Here is a 24247-nt window from a genome sequence, read left to right as displayed (position 1 = left end):
TGTGGAGAAGCATGGTCCAAGCGTATGAGATGTGTCGCGGATGATTAACCACCTAAGTATTGGAAATCAGAGATCGGCACAAATATGATGCAAAGCCAGGACTACCCCAGTTCTATACTTGGAAATGATGGAATTGAACCTATTCCATACTAAGCCCTTCAATTTCCAATTTCATCTTTCAACCCTTTGCTAAGTAGTAGCAGGATTATACGGAGTGCTCCGTACTCCATACTAACTACGACGTAGAGTAAGACCCACTTCATGATTACCCTAAGCTATACGAGTCAATCAAATGAACATGAAATGACAGGGGAAACGAATTTAAAGAAATCATGAGTAGATCATCACTTGCCAATTGTAATGCTCCGATGACATAGATCTCGATCTAGATCTCGGTGTTGCTGAGTATATTAGGATCGACTGGGACTTTTCAACTTTCAACATCTCAAATTTTCATATCTACCAACGATACTACTCAACCTGGCGTCATCTTAGACTAATTCAGTCAATTGATTTTCTTCATGCATGGAGGAGTTCGGTAGATCTAGAAACTTAGATCCACCTGGCACTCCATTTGGTTTGCTATGTTTTCCCTCCTGCATCTCTCGGCTTTGATTTTTTATTTTTTACTCTGAAAATTTATTTATGCTTCTCGGCTGAGATTCAACAATCAACGGATACGTGCGTCACGGCCTTCTGCAGTCTTTGAAGGCTCTACTGGAAAGTGGACTAGGCCTTAGTTATTGAATAGACTGTTTGTATCCTCAATTTCGTGGCTATATAATGGCCGCTGCCCGTTTGAACGATTCACATATACAAGGCTCCTTACAATTTCCAAAGCATTCACCTCTACCTATCTTCTTATTCTTCTTTTTAATTCCAACCTTCTGCATTGCCTCTCTGGGATCATTCTCCGGTGATCGACATCCACAATCCAGTTTCCAGATCCCCGGGCTCACGATACTTTTACTATCAAGTAGGTTACAGAGTCCCGGGTCAAACTAAAAGCTGAGCTAACTCCAACCCTCATCAGAACCAGAACGATCAAAATGGCAAACCAATGCTCCGGTCACGTCTTCGTCATTATTCAAGCCACGAATGGTAATATCCTGACGTGGCGCTGCTCCGATTGCAACTCAGGCCCATTCGTCGCTATCTGGCGGTGCAAGATCTGTGGTTATTTCCGGTGTAATGCCTGCCACAATGCAAAGGCATAGAAGGTGAGTAAGTACAAGGCTGAGCTGAATTTGCAGGTGGTTCCGAGGTCTCATGCTAATGCAATTTACCCAAAGTGGTTCAGCCCTCAGACCTTTTACCCCAGGGTATCCCTATCCCATCCAACATATTTTGATCCTATGCATTTGCGGTTCCCAAAAGTCTCCGAAAGTTTCAATGTTTGATTGGGGTGCATTCAGATGGAGTTTTTCTCATTTCCATTCATTATAATGATTATGTTCCTTTGCAAGGTTTACTATTAGATGGCTCAGCTTCTTTCAGGTGTTTTATATACTCTACAGTTTGGTTGATATCGGGATCGGAAAAAGGAAACAAAGATCTTACCAATTACATGTCTCCAAGGTTCTTTCCAAGGATCTCCAGGGCTGGTTCAAACCCAAGAAACAATCGGATCCAGAAGCATTCGAGATCGCCCATAAGATAGAGAATCCCTTTCTTGTACCAGTAATACGCGCACGCAAGTCTACGTAATAGGAACAATCCTTGCATAAATAGAGCCAATGCAGGGTCTTGCTTCATAAGGCCTTACAGCAAGTACCGGCATAAACGCCAATGGCACATTGCAACCCTACCGGACGCATGCACCCCAATGGCCGCGCAAGTCGAGAACAAACGAAAGATGCAATACGCAAGACGCAATACGCGAGACGAGGATGAGACGTATGGAGCTGGGTCCCGGGTCTCCACTCGATCTAGCGGAAGAGATATCCAGAAAAATGAAAAAGAAAAAAGAAAAAAGAAAAAATGAAGAAGAAAAAAAAAGGACGCGTTTCGTTTCGGGGAAGATGTTGAATAAGATAAGTTCGATTTGGAATGGCATCCATCTACAAGGTGTCCTATAGTGAAGACGGCGTATTCCAGTTCAACGTTGTATGCATGTAGTGCGTACTCTGACCCGCGTTGGCTGTAGGATATGGAAATGTAAAATCTGATTTACCTACGGCGTACTCCGTACTCGTAGTCTATCATATTGTTTGTATTATAGATCAGTCCTTAAGAGCAAATCAAATTCATGAATCGAGAGCTGTTCGAGTACCGGATCGGTTAAACCCGTCTCCACCGATCCATGCAAGGACTTCTGGAACTGGTTCCGAGGTACGGTACTTTCTTTCGGTGGGGTAGTAACGTTGGGGACAGAAGGCTATTAGCGCCAAAGTGGAGAAGGACTTGGCACAGGCGCTCTGCGCGTCAATAACAAAGCTATTGTTCAGTAGTTAGACTAATGTGAGGTTGTTGTAGCCTTATGGCCTTGGCCTTGAGATAAGACTTGCGACGGATGTTGAATGATCAGATTGAATTACTTTATATTGGGTCTTGAAATAGTAGATAAAAGATAAAAGATAAAATTGCTGGATGTATCCATACTGGAAATCCATAAATAGCTCGCTCAGCTAGAACAACTACGTGTAAATGCTCTAGAACACCGTTAGCGTACGAAGCCACCCCCTAAAACAGATCATGTACTCACCTCGGTGATCTGGTTCACAGCCAGCCCAGGTTCAGCCATCTCAGCATCACACAGGAAATTCAAAGGCAGCCACACCAAATGACCCCTGATGCGATCCAGCTTCTCACGCACCTCTTGAGCCGGCATGAACGGATCGAACAGATGGCCCTGCTTGTGCGCACCGCGAGGGTAGAAGTGGTCATAATCTTCAAAGGTCTTGATGTGATCGTCTGGATCGGCCCGGAATAGCACCCGATAGGTTTCGGTGTTAGTAGTAGCCCGCTCAGTCCAGGCGTTCCAGACCGCATCGCAGAGTGGATCGGCGACAAAGTCGTTCTCAGCACCTTCGTGAATCGAGTTTAGACAGACGTCTGGTGGCTTGGCGTTGTCTGATTCGGATGCATCGTAGTCCTGGGCTTCGAGGAGGCCCATGTGTTCGCGCCAGAGCTGTCGGCGCAATGTGGCCGCCAGTCTGGCTGCACGGTATGGCTGACCGTCCATTGTGCTGTCGATGAAGTCCTGGTCTTCCATTACGATGGCCAGTTCGCTGTCGTGGGAGCCGAGCTGCGACTACATGGGGTTAGTCGATGCATGAATGATTCAATCTTTTTTTCACTTACTCGATCGTTGATGTTCGCACTGCCGCAGATAATGATTCGGTCATCGACAATGCAAACCTTCCCGTGTACATAGAGCTCTTCCTGTACAAAGTTTGCCTTTTCAGCCTCGGGGTCGCCTTCCCAGACCTCGTCAGACATCTTACCACCATTCAACATGGTGGTATGAGCCACAGAGTCTCTGCTAGCATCGCCCAAGGCTTCGCGGTGCTGCTCAACCTGCTCCTCGTATTTCGCCAGCTTGTTCAGTTGCTCTTGTTTCTGATTGTTATCAACTTCGTAGCTCTTTTCGTTCTTGTCCGCATCGTCACCGACGGAAGGATGAACACTCTCGCTCATGATGGACTCGGCAATACCACGTTGAATATCCTGGTAAGTGACATCGGCCTTTTTCATAAATTCCTCAAGCTCTGGGGACTTATTAATTCTATCATAAGCCCGTAGAGCGAATACGAAGACGTGCTCTGATAGATATTAGTACGAAGTATAGGCTTGACAGTGAGAAAACCTTTTACCTTTCGGGTCGACGCCCGCATTTTCAATCTGGCCCATGATTGAGTGCTCGCCTCGACAGATCGACTTATACTGATAGTCCATAATGGCTCTGGTGCCTAGAGCAGCATTATCACGCAAGTCACCCGCAAACCCAGGAATGGCGGGAATAACGATGATGACGCGGAATTTGCGGCCCTCCTTGCCAGCTTTCACGCAGGCATCAACAATAGCACGGCCGATAGTGTTGACTATTGGGCGTTGCTGGTCACCGGTAGCAGTGACTACGGCAAGAATTAGCATCGTAATTGTATAGGGGCCTAAGGGGGTGGCATACTAAAGAACTGGTTCTCGATGTAGACGAAATGCTGAGCATTACGAATAGTCTCGATGTAAGCAGTCTGAATACTATGCTCATTCAAGATGCCGCTACTCCAATCATCACTGCTTCGCACCAGCTGCGCACGAACGGAGCCTTGCTGTCCACGTGGCTTACTCAATAATGGCGTAAGGGGATGCTGGATATATTCACCGCAAGGGTACTTCGGCCGCTGAACAGCAACGATATCCTCGTCCTCTCCAAGACGGCCTTCCAGAGTGATCCAGTCTACATTATCACTTCGCTTGTACTTGTCACGCTTGACAAAGTTCCAGCGGAGAACGAAATGCTCCGCGATATCATAGACACTGTCGCCAATAAGCCCGAATGCGACGTCGTGCCACGGCATACGACCGTACTCGGCTTTGCTAATTTCGTTACTCTGCCAATCTTCAACACTTTGGAAGTCCATAATTCTGTTGTTGTTAAATTCTTGACCGGGGAAGATGTCGTCCCGCAGACCAGCTGGATGTACGTCGGAAAGAGGGTGTTGGCGGGCATCCCAACGTCCAAAGCAGAGGTCAATTCCACCGATGAAGGCCATCGCGTAGTCAATGACAATAAATTTCTCGTGATGTGCCTGTATTGGTTAGTTGAATGCGATTGTGAATCTTATGTATCGTAGAATATCTACCCAGTAGAGAGTCATGTCTGCCGCATTCTCAAAGATGTTGTGGTCCGGATGGCGCAAAACACGAATATTGCCATGACCGGGTGTACCCTCAGGACATAGATTTTGCAACGCATGCTTGGTGTGTGCCGAATTGCAAGTCAGAGCTTGGTTAACCTGGAAAGAGATGGTTGTTAAATTTCCAGGTCCCTTTCCCAGAGATTATTAATCTCACCTCCTTGTAGACGATAATGTAGATCTTCACACCCGCCTCGGCACGACGCTTTAGAATATGATCCAACCGCCATTCTTGATGTTGTACAGGAGGACGACGGAGGAACAACTCAGGAGATATCCACCAATCAGCGAGATAGATGGTCTCAGTAGCCTTCTCCAGCGCCTCCGAGACAGCCCAGAGATAATCTAGTCCATCAACATACCACTTGATGCGATTACCTTCATGGATAGGCGCATATGATTGGAAGCGGTGGGACTCGGCAATGGCCGATCGTTTCTCATCGGTAGCTTGTTCGTGGGCCTCATCGTGACGGTGATTTGGGTTGATAATATTAAAAAATTTGCCGACCTTGTGTTTCATATGAGCTGCACCAGCTCTAGCATCATGGAACTGGGAGTCGAGATGGGAGTCTATTTTTGCCGGTGAATATGAGTAAGAGAATTTAAGTGATGAGCAAAGATATTCAGGGGGGAGGGGATCAAACCTTTGAGAGACTCTTCCAACTGGTCGAACTTCTGCTCGAGCTTGTCTTTAAATTTCTGCATGGTTGGGGGAGATGTGGAGGGGAAGGAGGGGAATGGATCTGACTACTAATTGACCACTGATGTCAGGCAATTTCACCCGCGGTTCACTCCCTTATTCGAGATCGCCCCACATGGTGCCGTAAACTTATTATACAGCTGAATTGTAAGGCATATAGGTACTACTAAGTGGGAGAAATATAAAATGATGATTATATAGATCTAGAGACCAATGGTATTATGAGATAAGATTGGAGAAAAAGTGGCCAGACATCTGGCCATCGTTCATCAGTGGAGAAGGACAGGTGGACGACGTCATAGCCGATCTCCACACAGAAAATTAGGTTGATAAGTATATATCTGAGCAGCTTTGATATTCAAATGCATGAATTTATTCAAAGCTTTGGAAGTCTATTGGTGAACATATATCCCCAGGTAGATCGGTGGCTACGTGGCCCTTCCCTGTCGAGATGGTGTGGTAAACTATACCCTAATCTGTACCTTAGATGTGTTCTCGTCAACAAAATCGGATGTATATATACCGACCTTGAGCTAAGGCTACCTAGGGAAACAGCACCTATATACATGGGCACTGGACACGGTGAGCTGGAAAGGTATTAAATTATCTTAAATGAGGTCAGAACACTAGCCCTCGAGACCTTGAACGGCCTTCAATACATTCGTTCAGGTTCACGGGTGTTTAGAATAAGCAAGGATTTGAGCATGTCAGTACACGGTTAACCACCTGAAACCCATGAAAATATGCAGTAGTAGGAACCTTTCAAGGTTATTTACCTAGCTAGATAGGTACCTTCAAAAGTTGAATCAACTGGTGTTTGTATCTACACTTTAATGTGTGGTGTCATAGTAAGTCTTAAGTTCCAAGCGACCAACTCTGGAGCGGCCACAAATGTTGTGACATTTGAATTTTTCAACATGGACAGCCTCTAGAATCACAGTTTGCAGCTCTCTCGAAGCCCATTTTACAGGAATAAATTGGATGTGACAGTGATGGTGACCGGGTGTTGTTTGTTTGGAATGCTTACCCGGTTGATCACGTGACTGGGAAAACAACGTTGTCTGAGGAACGGCTTGCTCTGTTGATTCCCTCACGACTTTTGACACCACGCGGCCCACGACAACTCCACGACACTTGGATAGATCAGTTGGGAGGTCAAGGTGATTTATTCACCAGATATTAGTTTTGGTTTTGTTTTTTTATGTTTTTGAATGGTCATTCATCGCCACGACTGCTCGTAAAAAACAGTGCAGGCCCTCCACTCATCTCCTGGGTGACGGGATCTCCTCCACACTCCTCACCGACCAGTCTGAAACTAGAATGCCTCCAGAACTAGGTGAGACTATCTTAGCCCTTTCCAGCCAGTCTACTGCTTGTGTCGTTACTCATGCCCCTCAAACTGTAGCACGCGCCCAGTCCCAAGGGAGCGTGTTCCCCCAGACTGCGCAACATATGGGACCTCATAGCCGGCCAGGAACGGCTGAGCCCATGCGCTCTCGATCAGAGAACATGTCTAGATCTGGTCTCCGTCCCAGATCTCGAGGATCAACAGCCAGCATACATTCTAGCACGACACAGCAAACCCAAGATCAACACATGGACAGCTTTCCGCAACAATTCATGCCATCCCAAGTTGCCAATCAAACCATGTTTGCCAATAACCCCGAGGACATGATCATGCGATATGGTCATCAATTTCATCACCCCCATGCGGCTATAGACCATGATGCTCATCCGGTTATTTCTCGACCCGATGAATACCCCCAGCACGCGATGCAAGCCCATAACCTGTCACATCACTCATTGCCTCCGAACGTTGCTCAGAGTGGGATTTCTGTTCCCCAGTACCAGCCCATGTATGATAGTGGGATCGAGAACCACATGCCAGAGCAGATAATCGAGAGCCAAGAAATTTCCGACATAGGTGGGAAGAAAAAACGGGGGTCCAGCTCAACCCAAGCTAACGACAATGAGCTGCGTAAGCTGCTTCGCTCGTACGAATCCTACTCGCTGCAACAGATGGCTGCCGAAGTCATGAAGCATGAAGGCGCTGGTGGAAAGGCGGAGAAAGTGAAGCAGGTCTTCGCCATGATTTGGTAATGATTCATTTTGATCTGGAATTGAACATCGGCGTCTAATATCTCTTATAGGTTGCGAGAGAACTGCCGGAAGAGCAACGATTCAGTACGACGAGACCGCGTCTATTGTTGCTATGCCGAGAAATGTGGAACGGAACGAGTATCAGTCTTGAACCCAGCATCTTTTGGAAAGCTGGTTCGCATCGTTTTTCCCAATATGCAAACTCGACGACTCGGCGTGCGTGGCGAGTCCAAATATCATTATGTTGACTTGTCAGTTATCGAAGAAAAGCAGCAGCGGCCACCACTAGCAGTCAGTGTCCATGCAGGACTCAATCAGCAGGCTCCGATTGCGGCTCCGGAAAGACCACTCAGTGGTATGCGATCCAGGAGGTAGGTTACTTAATACATCTGATATATTATCGAGGTTACTGACCCAGATCTTAGTATGAGCATCGCCCAACCAACTGCAGACACTGCAGTTTTCCCTTCACCCACAACCTCCTTCGCTCCGAGATTACAGAGCAACTCTCCCATTACTGGCTTTACCTCTGGCCCGGATGCCATCGTAACGACTGAAAATGTTGCTCATCAGGCCGGTAAAATCGTTAATCTCATGCTGCAATTCCCCACGGACGAGATGGTCTCCGCTGAGAACGACTCTTTCAACCTGCCCGATATTCGTCCCTACTTGCCGGCAAACACCGATCTCAAGGTTGCAGATGCGCTTGGAGCTTTATACCGATCGCACTGTATCTCAGTCATCGACAGTTTCCGATTTTGCAAGGAACGCAATCTCCTGAAATACTTTTCTGCCTTCCACGGAACTTTGACCGTTCCCGTCCAAAAACTTTTAACTCATCCTAACGTAGCCGCATGGATCAAGGAATGTGACTGGTTGATGTACCAAAAGATGATCCCTTTCGTTGCGCCTCTCACCACTCAAGTCGTCCCGAAGCCTGTTTTAGATGCTTTTCGATCCATCTCTAATCGCCTATGCAATCATATTGCCGAAACATTCAAAAGTCAGCCGACTCATATGACCGTTGCGCGCCTTATTCCAGCCAATATCTTCTGCAAGCTTCTCAAGCAGATGCTTGACGTTAACCAGGCTGCCAATGCGGCCGCTGCATGGCTCTGCCACCCGGATAATCGCATTCAAATGTGGGAGGACTTCAAGACTCTCGTGGACCCTCAAGAGATGATGACGAAGGCCAATCTTCCGACTGCCGTGCTGAAGGCCACTGAGCAAATATTTAAACACGACGTCCGTGCTCTGCTGACGCCGGTGAATGAAATTGACGCTACGGGATCCCTACCGTTCTATTCCAAGCCAGATACTGCGGAAGATATCGCTTCTCACGTTTGTCCCATTGAGAACAGCCCTGGAGATCAAGAGTACAACTTTCCAGACAAGTGGATCTTGTTTATTCTCAATCTACAAGTTATTTTCAAGTCCTATTCTAGCAAGTGCATTATCGCGAAAGCTGATGCTCTTTGGGATAACATTCTGCACCGCTTGACACTAGGCGGAGCACCCAGTTTCAGTGCTTGGTGGATGACAAAGGTGTTCTTTCACGAGATGATGGTTTGGCAAGCAGAAAAGGGCGGTTTCATGAGTAGCACTGCTGCCTCAGTTGATGCCCTCTCTTTTTCTGAGGAACCAAACCAAGTGGGACATTTTCAGTTTAAGCAGAACGGACGATCAACAAACCGCACCTCGTATGATGGTGATCAGCACATATCCAACCCCAACCACCCTGTGAACCAAAATGGGCCACATATTCCAAACGATGAAGGGGATGTCAAGCACATCCCAAATGACAAGGAGCTATCACTTGAAGATCCTGGCCTTCAAGGCCCAAACAACGATGACAGCGCCATTGACCTCGAAGACGACCCGCTGATGATGGTGGTTGGTAAATATGGAGACATGATGGCATCTGACCCCGCGGACGCCGAGGGTGATGTAGTTGTCATCTAAGTTCATTTCTCATTTCCTTTGTTATTTTCCTTGATTTTATGATTGGAGTTTCGGATATCCCGGTGTAAGTAGCTTATTCTTCCTGTGCCTTATTATTGGAAAGGTTTTCTATATTGGTGGGCGGCGTTTCCCACCATTCTATCTGAACGAAGAGATGAGACACGAGCATGGGATTCAGCCCGTGCATTTTGCATACAAAATGTCCCTGGTATAATTGTGCCCGAGGTTTGAAGTTTTTCTCGTCATAAAACATTTAATCGGACTGCATCCTCGGCTTAGTTCCTACTGACTTTACTTTCTTATGTTGTATCTATGGGTATCTTGAACATACACTCTAGCGTTGCATACATCCTAGCTCAAAGCCGAACTAGATCATAACAATGCTTGTCGGCTCTGCCTTCACATTTATCTTTCCTCAGGCTGTTGCTGCCAAGTAGCGTCTCTTGCTCACCGATGAGCAGAAGCGATAGCTTCCGTATGAGAAGAAGGTGGAGAAGCTCATGAAAGAGCCCTCCACGTAGCAGCGCATCCCCAGATAAAACCCATCAACAACACTGCTTCCAACAACAAAGGAGAAGGTACCGACCTAGTCAAAATTCTCCAATCATTGCGTCCTTCGTCAAGAGTTTCATCCGAAGATACTGTTCAATTCCGGGGATATCCGACGACCAGTTGAAATTGGAAATTCTTTTCGATGTGGATGTCCTGGATCTAGCCCGTTGCTACCTCAAAATTCGGGTGAAATTTCCACAAGCATTCACGAAGAAATTCCCTTTTCGGAAGGAATACTAGTTATTCCCCATTTCTTCGCAGTGGAGCTGCGAGAGCTCATACTATTGCCTCGGGTACGGCGTCGAATGTTGATATTGGATAGCGGCGTAGATTCGGTCTTTTTTCAAAAATCAAAAACGATCATGATAAAACACGTAAAATGGGAGTAGCAGCGATCGAAGTGAGATATGGTGAGAAAGACTGAGTTCTTTGCATTCGTAATTTTGTTTGGCGCAATTTGGTTCAGTTTCTGGACCGACTATAGCAGAAGCTCACTGCTGCTCAGTTGCCTCTCCCTACCCCCGCAAACCACCACTCCTGATTCTGTAGCTGTCTCTTTCTCTCACTGCTGTATAGCTGCAGCATCCCATAATACTGGCTAGCTGCCTAAATCGATTAGATATGACGAACCATGAGTATGGTGGGTTGGAAAAGATGAATACGTCCTTCACTAAACAAAAGAAAAGGAATTACAGAATGAGCAACCTGGCCATTAGGGAGTTCTCTACGCTTTACGGTCAAGCAATGAAGCTTCAAATTGCTCTGAGTTTTTCGCAAGACACCTGAATAGTTCGTCTTTATAATTTGCGGGCGAACAAGAAGCTTCTCCATCGATAGCTCTATCGGATTTCTTCCACGACCGCATATATTTTTGCACACTACGTACGACTCTGGAATCAGAAATTGGCTATGATATGATGTGATAAACACGATTAATGATGAGTATGAGCATCTGAACCAGCTAGATCATCAAACCCATTGATCGATACCATCGCCTCACTCGTCATCCACCGGTTCTAGAGCCTATATCTATTCATCAATTTTTTTTTTTTTGGTTTTGTCCTATCTTATGTCTACACTACTATGAGTCGTCTAATTTGGATGAAAACCGAGGAATTTCATTGAGACTTCATCTATTGTGTCTCGTAGAATAGAGGTAAAATGGGTTGTCAAAAGGTGTTAGTCTATCACGGAACCGACGAGAGGACCTGAAATTGATAACCCTTAATTACTGGCTCCTTAGAGAACGAACATAATATCTCGATATAAAACTTAAAGGTAATGAATATTGTCAATCTTTGCCGGATTGCACTAGATAACCCAGGACTATCCAATAAGGCTACCCTTATCGTTGGCACAATTGCCAACAAACAGAAACTTGCCTACTTCCTAGTGCAATTTCTTGATGACATCACCGAAAATGAGGGTTTGACTACCCAGGACAGAACGCAGTACTTTTCAAGGGTGAAAAGGAAGAAGCTTTGTTGAAAGAGTAACTTACAGAAATTCCCTTTGACGCATGGGAGTTTTAGACTTGGATGGACGAGACCGGAGTGTAGCCCCAAACTTGATTTCGATTTTAGGGTCACAGGTGACCATTTGGAGTCTTAGTTAGCCGGGTTTGCTACCTTGTTCTATGCTTTACCTTCTGTAAGCGACAACATAATGGCTAAATACCTTACGAAACTACGTACCTACACATACAAATAGCATCAAAATCGTAGAACACAAGAGGATACGAAATAATAGACTCAAAGTCTAACCTATCACATTATCTTGTCAAGAATTTTGCTCTTGGCCTCTCGAAATGAAAATCCAGTAGTAAAAGTTATCCTCTTATAATAGCTTCTTCTCTTCGAGCCGCCTGCCCGGCTCTTTTGATTTCTGATAAAGCCACCAACAAATTAAGACAGCCGTAGTCACAGGTACTATGATGCTAATCCAGACCCACCAAACTCCTGCTCCTGTGATGGTGCCCCCAAAGACCCCAGCACGAACCACCGTCGCTGCAAAGGTACCTGGCAGGAATGCCATTGTTAGGACAGCAATTGCATTCATAGGTGCGGAGTCTTGCTTCATGCTATTGCTGATTCGGATGTTATTAGTGGCATCTTGCTGGGTCATGAGGTTGTAGACCAGGGACATAGTGCTGTCTTTGCGCTGTTTGTAATTGAGAAACCAGATCTTCTGCTCGCTGGTAGACAAAAGGACTATACCGGGAGATCGATGAAACGAAGCGGGAGTGGACGTTGCGAATAGCCGTAGCTGTGATAATGCAAACATCCGCATTTCCGAGATGAGAGTCAGTATTCTGGGATATTATTTGGAGTTGTTTTGTCAGATATTTTAGTTTGGCTCGATCCTCGGCCTCAAGACCTTCAAGCTGGTCGTCTACTTTATTGATTTGAGCCCACATAAAGCGTCGGAAACGTTTGACGTGGAATTTGGAAGCCTCAAAGGACAAAGTTGAAAGTATTATGTGGATTTCAAAGGGGTCATCTAAAAAGACAGCTGGCCTATCAGCTGCAGAAGTGGTGTTCAGTGCAATTTTGAGTAAAGATTTGAGCGTCACAATGGATGTATCGAGTTCTTTGTGAGAAATAACATATGTTGTAAGGTTGCGGGTGGTATCGTAGCGCATGTAGACTGACAGCGGTGCTCCTTGGACCTGTAGATTCCAGCGAGGGTGTTGACAGAACAAATCTGAAGGTGGAATCACTATTTGTTACATCGGAAATTTGGGAGGTGATTATTTTCACCACAGGAAAGAAGCTTCCCATAATTATCTGCTGACCAATTTGAATGAGGAGCCCAATAATCTGGTCGACCGATCATGTTCATCATAAATAGAGGGTTAAGTTCCAGAGTGTTGAAGAGCTGATTAGTATTCTCTTGAGTCAATGCGATCTGTGGCCCATAAGAAGTTCCCTCGATAGGTGTCAAGGGCACGAAGCTTAGACACAGTCAATATAAATGAAAGAAAGCTATTTGAGGGAACCTTGAATTCTTATAAGACAAGCATGCTGTGACTTGAAGGAGTATTGCTTGGTTGTTTTGTAGCAAATAGCTTGAGCAATTTAGCTGTCTAATGTCCGAAACAAGAATGGAGACAAATGACCATCTTACCCGTAAAAGCTCGCCCATTTGGGCCTCATCTAGTATTAGCCATTCTTGAAATTATTAGCATCAAGTATAAAATTATGGCCCTGAGTTGAAGCAGCACCTACCTCCTCCCAGTGAGCTAACCTTCAGGCATTCTACCCGAGTTTCAGGAGAAAAGTTATCCCTTTTCTCCAAATGTTCATGACATTGCACGGCATTGAAGACCTGCTGAAGAGACTTGAGATTATCGAGCGGGTAATGGCCCCTGTCAAGGTTGAAATCGAAGGCAAGTTCATTCACAGATAGATCTGAGGCTTCGGCATATCGGTTTACATCATTTTGCGCTCTAGAGTTCGGGCGCTTCTCCACCTCGGTATGTACAAGGGATGCCTCGAGTTTAGAGAACTTGGTCAGATGGCCAGCCTCCGCCTGGTTGAGTGGGTCTTCTTGTTCGGACATGGAAAGCTACTACACAATGCTTTAACGGTGATGTACAAGAAAAATGACGAAAATTTTAGCAACAAAAGTCGAAATGCGGCCTGAAGCAGCACCTTTTAAGATCCAAGTGGTAGTTTTTATTCAGCCCCATTTTATACACGTCAGCCTTGGCATTTACCTGATTGTCCACTTACGTGAGCCTTGCCGCCGAGGCTGATTTGAATCAAATACATAGCTTTGGAGAGCGGCGGGAAATAGAAACTAGATGTGTTCATATAAAACTGTGGAAATGAAATCTACCAGGTACTAAAAAGGCTACCCAGGTACTCTGCACAAAGGAGGCAACTGCCGCTTTACCAAGATATTATTTGAATGTGTCTCCCCCTAAAATTTGACAGTCATGAACATATAATTGGCAATCGGATACCATTTACTTCCATGTAGCTCCCCAGGCCTTTTAGTCTTAATTTGTCAATCTACTTACCTGACATTCCTAAGATTATATTGAGGCTTTGAAACCTTCCTTTCAACCCTGGGACTACAATTTGAAAAAGAGCTCAGCTAAGTTTATTATTAGCAGATTTTTGGCTATTCGTAATCACTGAAATCGAATAAAATAGTAGTTACAGCCACATGGGCAAGAGTCAAAATGGTTCTAGGATTCAGCCTCTTAGGCCCAAGAGCCGAAGTGCCTCGTGTACCCTCTCCACTTGAGCCGCTTAATGTTTCTGCCCCTCACGCTCATAATTCTTGGATTCTTGAAACTTCTCAATTCAGTAATTATTACGTTTCATGATAATCGAAATGTCGTTTAATCCAACATATGATGACATTTGCGCAAAATTTGACTTTCTGATCGCAAATGGCATCATAAATTACCAGCAAAGCCAACCCATTCTTGTTGAGGATCAGGGCATGATAGTTCGTTATCGTAATCCCCCATTTATCCCATTATTTTTCTGAGATTATATCTAGTTTTCATTTCATATGATTGAATCCCTCGGCACAAAACCTCAAGCTGGGGACGAACTGATATCAAGCGGAGTCCACTCTCAGCCTATCTTATTTGGTCCGGGTAGCGACATAGCGAAAGATCATCCCGATATCTGTATAAGCACGGTCAATGGCACACACCACCTTGCTTTTAATAAATATCCTGTTTTCCGACCAATGCTGCTGCTGCTGACACTGGATTCTTATCGTCGGCAGCATGAGCCCCTTTCTATTGATGACATAACTGCGGGGTGGAGCGTGCTTTGTGGATTGGAAGAGGAGCATTTTGTTTTCTTCAATTGTACCGTCCTTGCGGGATCAAGCAGAGCGCATAAACATCTACAAGTTGTTCCGGCACCTGGGAAGCATGAGGGTTATGATGAGCATTTTAAATTCTTTCCGGATTATGATGATGCATCGGAGAAAAGTCATCCTACTTTTCAATACTTCTTGCAAAAATTTGAAGAGTTACCTGGAAGTGGGGTAAGAAATTGTGAGCACTTAGTTGAGATCTATGAGTATTTACTGCAACAAGCGAGGCATAAGCTTCTCTTGGCAGATGATATTCCTTGTCCTCACAATTTCGTTCTTACAAAGAGATGGATGGTGGTTATTCCTAGGCGGGCCCAAGTGTCTTTTGGTCTTACGGCAAACTCTCCCGGAATGATGGGCTCAATTTATATTTGGAATCAAGCGCAGCTGGACGCATGGAAAGAAAGTGGCCCGATGAATGTTCTGATGGGATTAGGACTACCAAAGAGAGATTGATATCGAATCAAGAAATTTTGTTCATTTAGCAGAAGAATACCTAATCCCGAGGTCCCCTTATGACTTCTACCCTTGCAAGGTTTACCCAACCTTAGTTTGATGTATAAATCAAAACTACAAAAAACACAAAACGTACAATAATCAGTATTTTCATGTGGTGCTTTTGGTGGTCTGGAATTTTCGTGTCTCGGTGGTCACCTGCCGCATAGAAAAATGGACACTAGATCGAACCAGTATTCCTCAGATAAAACAGCCAGAACAGGTTGTGCTTTCTACTCCTAATTCCTCTGTGGCGCAGGCCTTCTTGTTGACGTTTGGGGACCTTTTTGGGTCCAATCTGGTCTGGTTTCTGGCATGACGGGCCCAGGATCAGCTGATCCTGGATATTGCTGACTTCCGAACTGTCGCTGCGGTGGGGTTGGCCACCCAAGAGCAACATCTAGCGGCAAAGGGCCTTTTGATTCTGTCGCTCGCTTTAGCGGGCGTAGCTAGCTAGTAGCCGATAACTGAGAACGGGGTTTTACTGCAGTAAGATGATATGGAGTTTACTGCAGTAAATAGGGAGTTGGTGAGCTTCAACGAACCACTACTCAACACCGTAGAAAATTCACCTAGTGTAGTGGATTCTATGATACTGAATATTGCGGTTGTTGTGAAGTCTGCTTTTTCATTGATGAAAGAACTAGCTACTTATAGTATATGGGTGCTCCTCTGTCCTGGACGAATGTTGACATTCGTCCGAGACAGAAGAGACGGTGAAGATGGAACATTACTGTCGCGAATGCACATCGCTTAAGGGTGTCGTTTGCGATGAATGCATATCATTCAAGGATGCCGTGATATACTAATTCTAGTTCCAGAGTCATTGCCTGGGCAGAAGCTTTTCGGCCGAAATATTTTCCGTATGTTGATGGCCTTGTTTTTCGGCTGTCGCAACAGATTCTTTTGATTCTTTTGATTCTTATAATTATCATGCTTTAATGAGTTATGAGCTTACCTCAAATGGAGAACGCGAAACCTCCCGATCTATTCCCCGTGAAGCGAAAAATGATGCTCTGAACTATGCTTTTAGGAAATATAAGCCCTTAATAAAGATCTGGAGTCGATTTGCAGTCACCAAAATATGCATTGAACTCTTGATTCATCGCCTTTTTATCAACGATGGCCGCAATCATAAGTAAGAAGGCACGAGTACAAACTGGAACACCTCTTTTGCTCTTTATTGATTCAGGTGACTGATAAGGTACCATCATTTGATATAGCTCATATCACCCCTCGAACAAATGTCTATACATTGCGTTTTGAATAGTGAAATAACTCGTTTCGATTTCTTTGGCGGTTGAAAAGTATTATGCACTAGAGAGTTGTTGTACAGTTAAAATATAACACAGTCAGTATATAATCGAAATTAGGAATAATAAATGAAGGATAACTTTATTGCTATGCATGATCTGGAGTCCGCAGGGGGATGGAGGATTCAGTCGTGGTGTACACGGTTACGAAAAGTCAATTTTATAGAAATTTCGACAACTGAGGAGTAGATAGTTTGACTCAATCTATTCTTACCTCCTGGGCTGAAACACCACAATTTTCCTACAACAATACCAGCATAATAGTGGTGTTCCTTCAGTGTGTTGGGCAAATTGCACGCTGACCAATCAGTAAAGTTGACTCCTTTTCGTTTCAACCAGATCATCTACCACCACTCCTTCAGCCGCTGGTGCCGAGCTCACGACATCCACTATCTTGTCTGTACTCACTGCTACTGTGACCGCTTGCCTATCCGGAGCTCGCGACTGTCCAGCATCCGCTAAGTCGACTTTTGTGACCACTGAGACAATGAAAGCTTCAAACACCGCCTTTATAGTGGCTGAGGGCAAACCGAGCTCGGTCATCACACTATTGTCTGCGCTTCCAACTATCGCAGCGAGTAGTTCTAGTGCGGTAGAACCCACAGATGTCACAAAGGAAGCTGTGGTTGGACAAAGCACCTACATTTACTCTGAAACTGCATCCGCCGAATCAAGTGTGCCTACTTCTTCGACCAACGTCGATAAGGGAGCAATTAGCCAAGGAATCTCTACGCCTGTTCTCTCGACTCTGATTGCTTCTTCTTCTAGTGTCTCTACACAGTCTACTAGCACCAGTTCCATTGCTCCTTTGTAGTCTGTTAGCGCTGTGCTTACTGGACCTGCCACTCTCATTCAGATGCTTGTCATATCTGTCCTGAGCAGTCTTATTATACTTCTCTAGTTAATTCATCTTGTATCATTTAAAGTCTTAATAAAGAATACTTTACAGCAACCCCAACATCTAAGGCATTCAAAAGACTGCAGATTAGTAGTTAAATAAGACCAGAGCCACAGTAATGAATAATCTCATTAGTCTACGATGATTCTTCGGCAAGTTGACGTCGCGCTAAGCCTCAACTCTCTTGCAATCTATGTAGACTTTGGAAGTATGCGTGCAATTCCCTTCTGGGCAGTGTCAAGACTCTTTCGTATCTAGGTACCTATGCATACTATATGTTAACCATGCTATGCAAAAATACAATCGCGAATATTCATACGGTAAATGCTTGAAGCGGGGGCTAGACAAGTCGTGCATTTATCAAGCCATCATAGTCCTCAGCAAGCAACCACTCTTCAACATCGACTTTTTATTGATTGTCTCTATTGCCAAACTAGATCAAACTTATAGCTCGGCATAGCCAGAGGTTTCTCCTTTCTAAATATTACGTTGAGGCAGTTCAAAAGTGGTGTATTTAATCTGCATGGTACGCGAAACAAGTGCGGAAGCCCTGACTATAAAAGCCATCGGTTGCCACTGATCCATAACTTGATATAAACCTTGTAAAGGCTTCAAATTTTGAGATCGAACAGCCGCGTATATTCATCATCTTATTGAGCGTTTAAAAACACTTACAATGGTGCAGAAAAATATAGTTATGGTGTGGTACGCGTTGCTTCCTAGTTTTGTCTGAGTATCTACTAATTCTTGCTTAGTGCTGGAGTTGCCGGGTTAACTACGGCGATACCTTTGTCCAAGGACCCTAAATACAATGTTTTTGTAGCTGCAAAGCACATGCCCGGCGACTACGATATCGAATATGCTTCCTCATGGGCTTGAGCAAACTATATACCGTAAGCTTAACCTCTTCAGAGCTCAGCCCAGCACAGTGTTTGACCAATTACGACTCTCTAGTGTTTCCCACACCGGTACTGTCTCTGCCAAATGGGATAAAAATACTTGGGGCCCGCTTGAAGAGCTTGGCCCTGACTTTTAACCATGGAACTTGCTTCAAGTTTGTCTGCATCAACATGACCATCTACCTCCCTTGACTCGTTTCACATTGTTTGAAGCGCGGAGTGGTCTTTAAACGCGCCGTATTTCAGCACATCTTTGACGCCACAAAAGCTGGCGTCCACCCATCCGACAACGTCCATCTTGTCATCAACCGCACTGGTATCATGGCAAGCAAAATCGGCGGTGTCTAAGATAAAACTGTCTTGCCTGCTCGAGGACAGATTGTCATCATTCGTAACGATGCTGGAAAGATGATGGCTATCTCGGGAACCGGTGATGGAGACGAAGAAGCTTGCTACGTAATGACAAGAGTGGCTGGCGGTGGCACAATCCCGAGCGGATACTACCAGAAGGGCAACTGGAATAGACAGGTCGACTCCAATCTCACAGTCCGGATCATGAGGAGGGTGGTCAAGCTTTGTCCCGCGTTGACAGACGGGACAAGCATTGAGCACCTGGATATCGTTTGACACGGCATTGGTTTGCGACTAGTGAGAAAAGTTGGAACCAGAATCGAAAAGAAACGAATTGGAGGCCCGATTGTAGTGCACAACTAAGGTGCTGGCAGAGCCGGATACCAAAACTCTGATGGATGTGCACTAGCAGCAGTGAAGCTGATTGAGGAGGCTGTGGCTTCGCAATCGAAACTGTAATTAGACCCCATCCTGTACTGAATGTTCAATTCTCTGCTTGCACTAACCTGAAAGTTTTCTTCGTGTATATTATCGACGTTGGAAATTTGGCAATAAGTCATAAAGCTCATCTTATAGATTTACTAGCCTCATGCACGATTCAAGGCTTGAGATTTGAGGTTAATTTATTTAATGTCGTTTCCTGACGCTCCAGTTTCATCCACATATTAGGGAACCAGCTCTCACCACGCTCAATGTAATACTCGACGCAGATCGTAAGTTGTCAGCTCAAAAATAAGCAAGAGATACCAGTCTCTCTCGGGAATTTCCCGTGAGGATAATAGGTAGCAGTGTTGAAAATAGAAAGTGGGAGATATTAATCGGAATCGGTTGGCGTCTTGACTGCCTCTCAACCCTATCTCATTCTAATTGCATGTTCCGGATTCAATTTTAGAATCTTTTTCCCTTTGTCTTCCTGGATCGTGTTGTTTCAACGTAGTTAACCTAGTTAAATATTAAAAGTTCGTCAAAGTAAATCCCATACGAACGGGACACCCCACCGAATTTACGCGTCAGTCTCGTGTCTCTTATTTTCAACTACCCACCATGCCTCCAAAAATAGCTCCTATCATTCAAGATAAATAGGAACAGGAGAGGAATGTCTTTTTAGCTTTACAAGCTCTAAAGAATGGTCAAATATTGTCAATACGCCAAGCTGCAGCTATATTTAATATACCTAAATCGACTCTCCATCGCCGCCAATCTGGTGTTCAATCTTGGCTTGAAATACGCGCAAACAACCATAAATTGACTGAATCTAAAGAGGATTTATTGATTCAATGGGTCGTCTCTCTAGACGATCGCGGATGTGCTCCTAGGACTAAAGATGTTGGTAGAATGGCCAATATTCTGCTCGCCGACCCCCCCCCCCCCCCCTCTTATCGGACGAAACTGGGTCACCAACTTTACTACACGTTTACCTGAAATTCAAACTACCTATTCAAAACCACACGATTGGCAACGTGCGTGCCAGGAGGACTATGACGTGATAAATAACTGGTTCAAACTGGTTGAAAACACGATATCTATAATTTTGACGAGACAGGATTCGCGATGGGACGATATGCGACCGCAAAGGTGGTTACTAGAGCTGGATATTATGGTAGTAGAGCTCAAAACAGCCTGGAAACCGCGGATGGGTTACTGTTATTGAGTGTTTAGGCGCGTCTGGTTACACGCCTCCACCTTGTATCATCCTTAAAGGAAAGGTGATGATGCAGAGCTGGTTTGCTCCTGACCTTGGTTTACCATCTAATTGGTGAATCGAGATAAGCCCAAATGGCTGGGCATCAGATCAAATAGGGCTCCGATGGCTTGAAAAGCTCTTTATACCTGCTACTGCGCGTACTAAAGGACGGTATCGACTCCTGATCCTAGATGGTCATGGTAGCCATTTAAGCCCTGATTTCGACCGGATATGCGAAAAACATGATATTATACCACTTTGTATGCCTGCACATGCTTCACACCTTCTATAATCTCTTGATGTTGGGTGTTTTGCGGTGTTGAAACACTCTTATACTCGGCTGGTTGAGTCTAGAGTAGAGCTTGGCTTCAGCCACATCAATAAGGGAGATTTCCTAGAGATATACCCTACCGCGCGTGTTGAAGCTCTTCAATCTGCATCTAAAGTGCTCGCCGCGACCGGAATCGTGCCACTTGACCCTAGTAGAGTGCTTAAAAAGCTTACTATGCGCGTCCTAACACCACCACCACCACCTTCTAGGGGGAGTGATTCAAGCCGAAATTGGACACCAAGAACCCCTAAAACACAAAAAGATTTACGGCTTCAACATAAAGCTTTACTCCGTATAGTATTTCGAACACCACCATCGCCATCTAGGAGAGCATTAGACCAGATAATAGAGGGTGCAAATACCCTATATCAGGAGAATTCTCTTCTACTCCAGGAAAATAGGGATTTACGCGCCGCGCATGAGAAAAAAAGAAGCCAAAAGCACGTCCAAATCGACAAATGGCAGTAGTAGAGGGAGTTCCAATTCAGGAGGGAATGGACCTATTTGACGCGTCAAATACTGCTCCTAAACCTAATGATGCCAATTTACCATCAGAGGATCAGGCGCCTTTATAGGCGCCTCCAGCCCAACGCTGATGTGGAATATGCAGGAATCCTGGCCGTAGGGAAACCTGTCCTGACCGACCGATTCAATAGTTTTTTTGGTACTATTATATAGTATTCAATGGAGTTATTGGGATTCAAATATAGAAGTGGGTCTGGTTGTCCCGTTCGCCTATGTGTCCCGTTCGTATGGGATTTACTTTAACTAACGTGAATCCCGGTTGTTCCGTCATCCTGGTTGTTCCGTCACCCCATCAAAATTTCATAAAATTATAAATTTTTAACCCCAGATTTAAGAACAAAAATATAATAAATTTGACTAAATAACACGATTCTGACACTGATTGATCTTATACCCTATCTTACAACACCCAGAGCAGGTTGGCTGGCGTCTAGTTTTAGGCATTATAGGCAAATTAGTTTCAGTGGACATATTCTGAGCAGCTTCACCATCAGATATATATGTCACTTCATGACCATTCCTACCATCAACATCATTCTGAATCTCTCCTAAACCCCCTAAACTACCCTTGTGAACAGCCTGCTTCTTACTAGCTCCCCTTTTTCCACCTGTTTTTTATTCATCTTTTCTAAATGGCCACAGCGATCATCTAAAAAAATATGACGATGAACTGTTCGCATTGTGCGATCGTAATGGGTTTGAATAGCCCTTTTAGTAGGTGATGGAATCAAATCAAGTGCCGATTCTAGACCTAAATCAATACGAGATTTCGATTTTGCCAGTTTTTCAAGCGTTCAAAGAGAGCTGGAATCGCTATCACTGCTTGATGATGATGGTCGATCTGATATCAAAGGAAGTGGAGGTAAAGAATCAAGTTGAATATTCAACTTATCTAATACCTCATTTGGATTTAAAGGTACTATACCAGTAGCTTTAAAGTTATTGGTTATAGTAGTCGCTTTAAAAGCTCCAGATCGCGCATTAGGGAAGATATCAAGGAAGTCATCTTTATCGATCGAATTGGCACCAAATCGCATCCAATCTGATACCGCAGCGCTATAAAGCTTCTTTAAAGGCGAAAAACAGCCCACATCTAGAGGCTATAAAAGATGTGAAGCATGCGGTGGCATACAAAGAGCGATAACATCGTTTTCTTTACAGATATGATCAAATTCAGGGGTAAGATGGCTACCATGACCATCTAATATCAAAAGGCAAAATTTACCCCTTCGATTCCTAATATTAGGAATAAAGTGTAACTTTAGCCAGTCGATACTAATCTCATCTCTAGTCCACCCATTTGGACTAATATTGATTCGCCATTCACCCCCTTTAGGGAGCTTATTGAACCATCGCACCAAAAAAACCTTCCCTTTAAAGATGATGTAGGGTGGAAGGGCTTCTCCAGAAGACCTTATAGTTTCAATAACAGTGACCCATTCACGATTCCTAGGCTGTAAAACAGCTCTCCGTCCATGATATTCAGAAGATGTAATAATGGTTTGGGTTATATTAACTCCCATCGCGAAGCCAGATTCATCAAAGTTGAAGATGTCGTTCGAATCTATACCATATTCTTGAATGGTGTTTTGAACCAGTTTAAATCATGGTACAATAATTCGAGGGCCTTCAGCTTTAGCTCTCTTATAATTATATTTCTGAGAGAGGCGAGAAGTCAGGTTTTCGCGACGTTTGACAAAGCCTGTTACCCAGTTTTTGGTAACAGAAAGGGGGGTATCGGAGGTGGTTGAAAAACGCGACCGGAGTAAAAGATTGGCCATATCTCTTAACATAGCGGGAGTAAGAGCTGCACCTCTCTTATCTATAGAGACTAGCCAATTCTCCATCGATTCCTCTTCAATTTCAGAAAATCTATGACGAGAATGACGCTTCTCAGCCCAATTTTCAACACCCTTCATTCGATCAATCAAAGTTGTTCTTGGGACATTAAATGAGCGTGCAGCAGCTGCGATAGAAGGGTATCGACCATCTTTTATAGCCTGAATAGCTAACAAGATAAAGCCCTCCTGATCAATAGATTTCTGTCGTTTTTTAGAGCGAATTGGTGGCATAGTTGGTATTTGAAAACAATGGGTTACTATAGAGATGAATATTTTGGTAGGGTGACGGAACAACCAGGATGACGGAACAACCGGGATTCACGTTAACTAACTACGGCGTAGTTATTTAGTTAAAAACTTACTTGTAAGTCAGCGAGAAATGTTATGTAAGGCTTCCTCATACGATACTTCTGCTCTGCTTAAAAAACGAAGATAAAGCAGATAAATCAGGTAAGACTAAGATTCGTAGCTGATAGCTCGAATATGTCTGATATGGTTGATGAACCCGTGGTCCGTGGACTGCTTGCTTATTCCCAAATACGAGGTGCAGCTCCAGAAGTCCATCTCAAACTTTTGAAATCTATTCACCGCTCATGTTAAAGAAAAAGAGATTGTGATCAACAATACCCTTGCTAGCTACCTGAATAAGACAAAGCTCGATACCTAGGTAGATTCAAGGCCATAATAAATTGCTCATGTTTCACAACCAATACATCGTCTCTGCATGCATGAAAAGTGTAATAATGCAGGTGCCGGCATGCATTTGTAAGACCTGTCCACTCTCTGTATTTAGCTAATGCATACCTAGGTAACATGTAAAAAGCCCTGACTTACATAGGTTATGAAGGTTAAAACAGAGCTGATTCCTATCATTTCGTGGGTCTCCAATTAG

General features: G+C 44.5%; 5 protein-coding genes across 5 annotated transcripts; 3 read left to right on the top strand and 2 right to left on the bottom strand.

Moving 5' to 3' along the window:
* Positions 1 to 2636: 2636 nt before the first annotated feature.
* pldA (uncharacterized protein) lies at positions 2637 to 5564 on the bottom strand (the record flags this gene model as incomplete). Its single annotated transcript, XM_057211714.1, has 8 exons — positions 2637 to 2651; positions 2705 to 3253; positions 3304 to 3764; positions 3816 to 4076; positions 4130 to 4751; positions 4806 to 4958; positions 5017 to 5429; positions 5504 to 5564. 8 exons carry the CDS (start codon positions 5562 to 5564, stop codon positions 2637 to 2639), a joined length of 2535 nt encoding a protein of 844 aa, XP_057061257.1.
* A 1315-nt stretch (positions 5565 to 6879) lies between these two features.
* On the top strand, positions 6880 to 9621 carry N7495_009062 (RFX family transcription factor; the record flags this gene model as incomplete). The annotated part of the gene is made up of 3 exons (XM_057211713.1): positions 6880 to 7655; positions 7710 to 8030; positions 8085 to 9621. The coding sequence occupies 3 exons, from the start codon at positions 6880 to 6882 to the stop codon at positions 9619 to 9621; spliced, it is 2634 nt and encodes an 877-aa protein (XP_057061256.1).
* Positions 9622 to 12009: 2388 nt separating this feature from the next.
* On the bottom strand, positions 12010 to 13734 carry N7495_009061 (uncharacterized protein; the record flags this gene model as incomplete). The annotated part of the gene is made up of 4 exons (XM_057211712.1): positions 12010 to 12367; positions 12390 to 12841; positions 13300 to 13343; positions 13401 to 13734. The coding sequence occupies 4 exons, from the start codon at positions 13732 to 13734 to the stop codon at positions 12010 to 12012; spliced, it is 1188 nt and encodes a 395-aa protein (XP_057061255.1).
* A 3579-nt stretch (positions 13735 to 17313) lies between these two features.
* Positions 17314 to 17640, top strand: N7495_009060 (uncharacterized protein; the record flags this gene model as incomplete). Its single annotated transcript, XM_057211711.1, has 1 exon — positions 17314 to 17640. The coding sequence occupies one exon, from the start codon at positions 17314 to 17316 to the stop codon at positions 17638 to 17640; it is 327 nt and encodes a 108-aa protein (XP_057061254.1).
* Positions 17641 to 19034: 1394 nt separating this feature from the next.
* N7495_009059 (uncharacterized protein) lies at positions 19035 to 19250 on the top strand (the record flags this gene model as incomplete). The annotated part of the gene is made up of 1 exon (XM_057211710.1): positions 19035 to 19250. One exon carries the CDS (start codon positions 19035 to 19037, stop codon positions 19248 to 19250), a length of 216 nt encoding a protein of 71 aa, XP_057061253.1.
* Positions 19251 to 24247: the final 4997 nt, after the last annotated feature.

The sequence above is a fragment of the Penicillium taxi genome (assembly GCF_028828555.1).
Source record: "Penicillium taxi strain IBT 34144 chromosome Unknown utg000005l_segment0_segment0, whole genome shotgun sequence".
Taxonomy (NCBI): Eukaryota; Fungi; Ascomycota; class Eurotiomycetes; order Eurotiales; family Aspergillaceae; genus Penicillium; species Penicillium taxi.
Note: the sequence above shows the minus strand (reverse complement) of the source record. Positions and strands in the feature narration are given on the sequence as shown.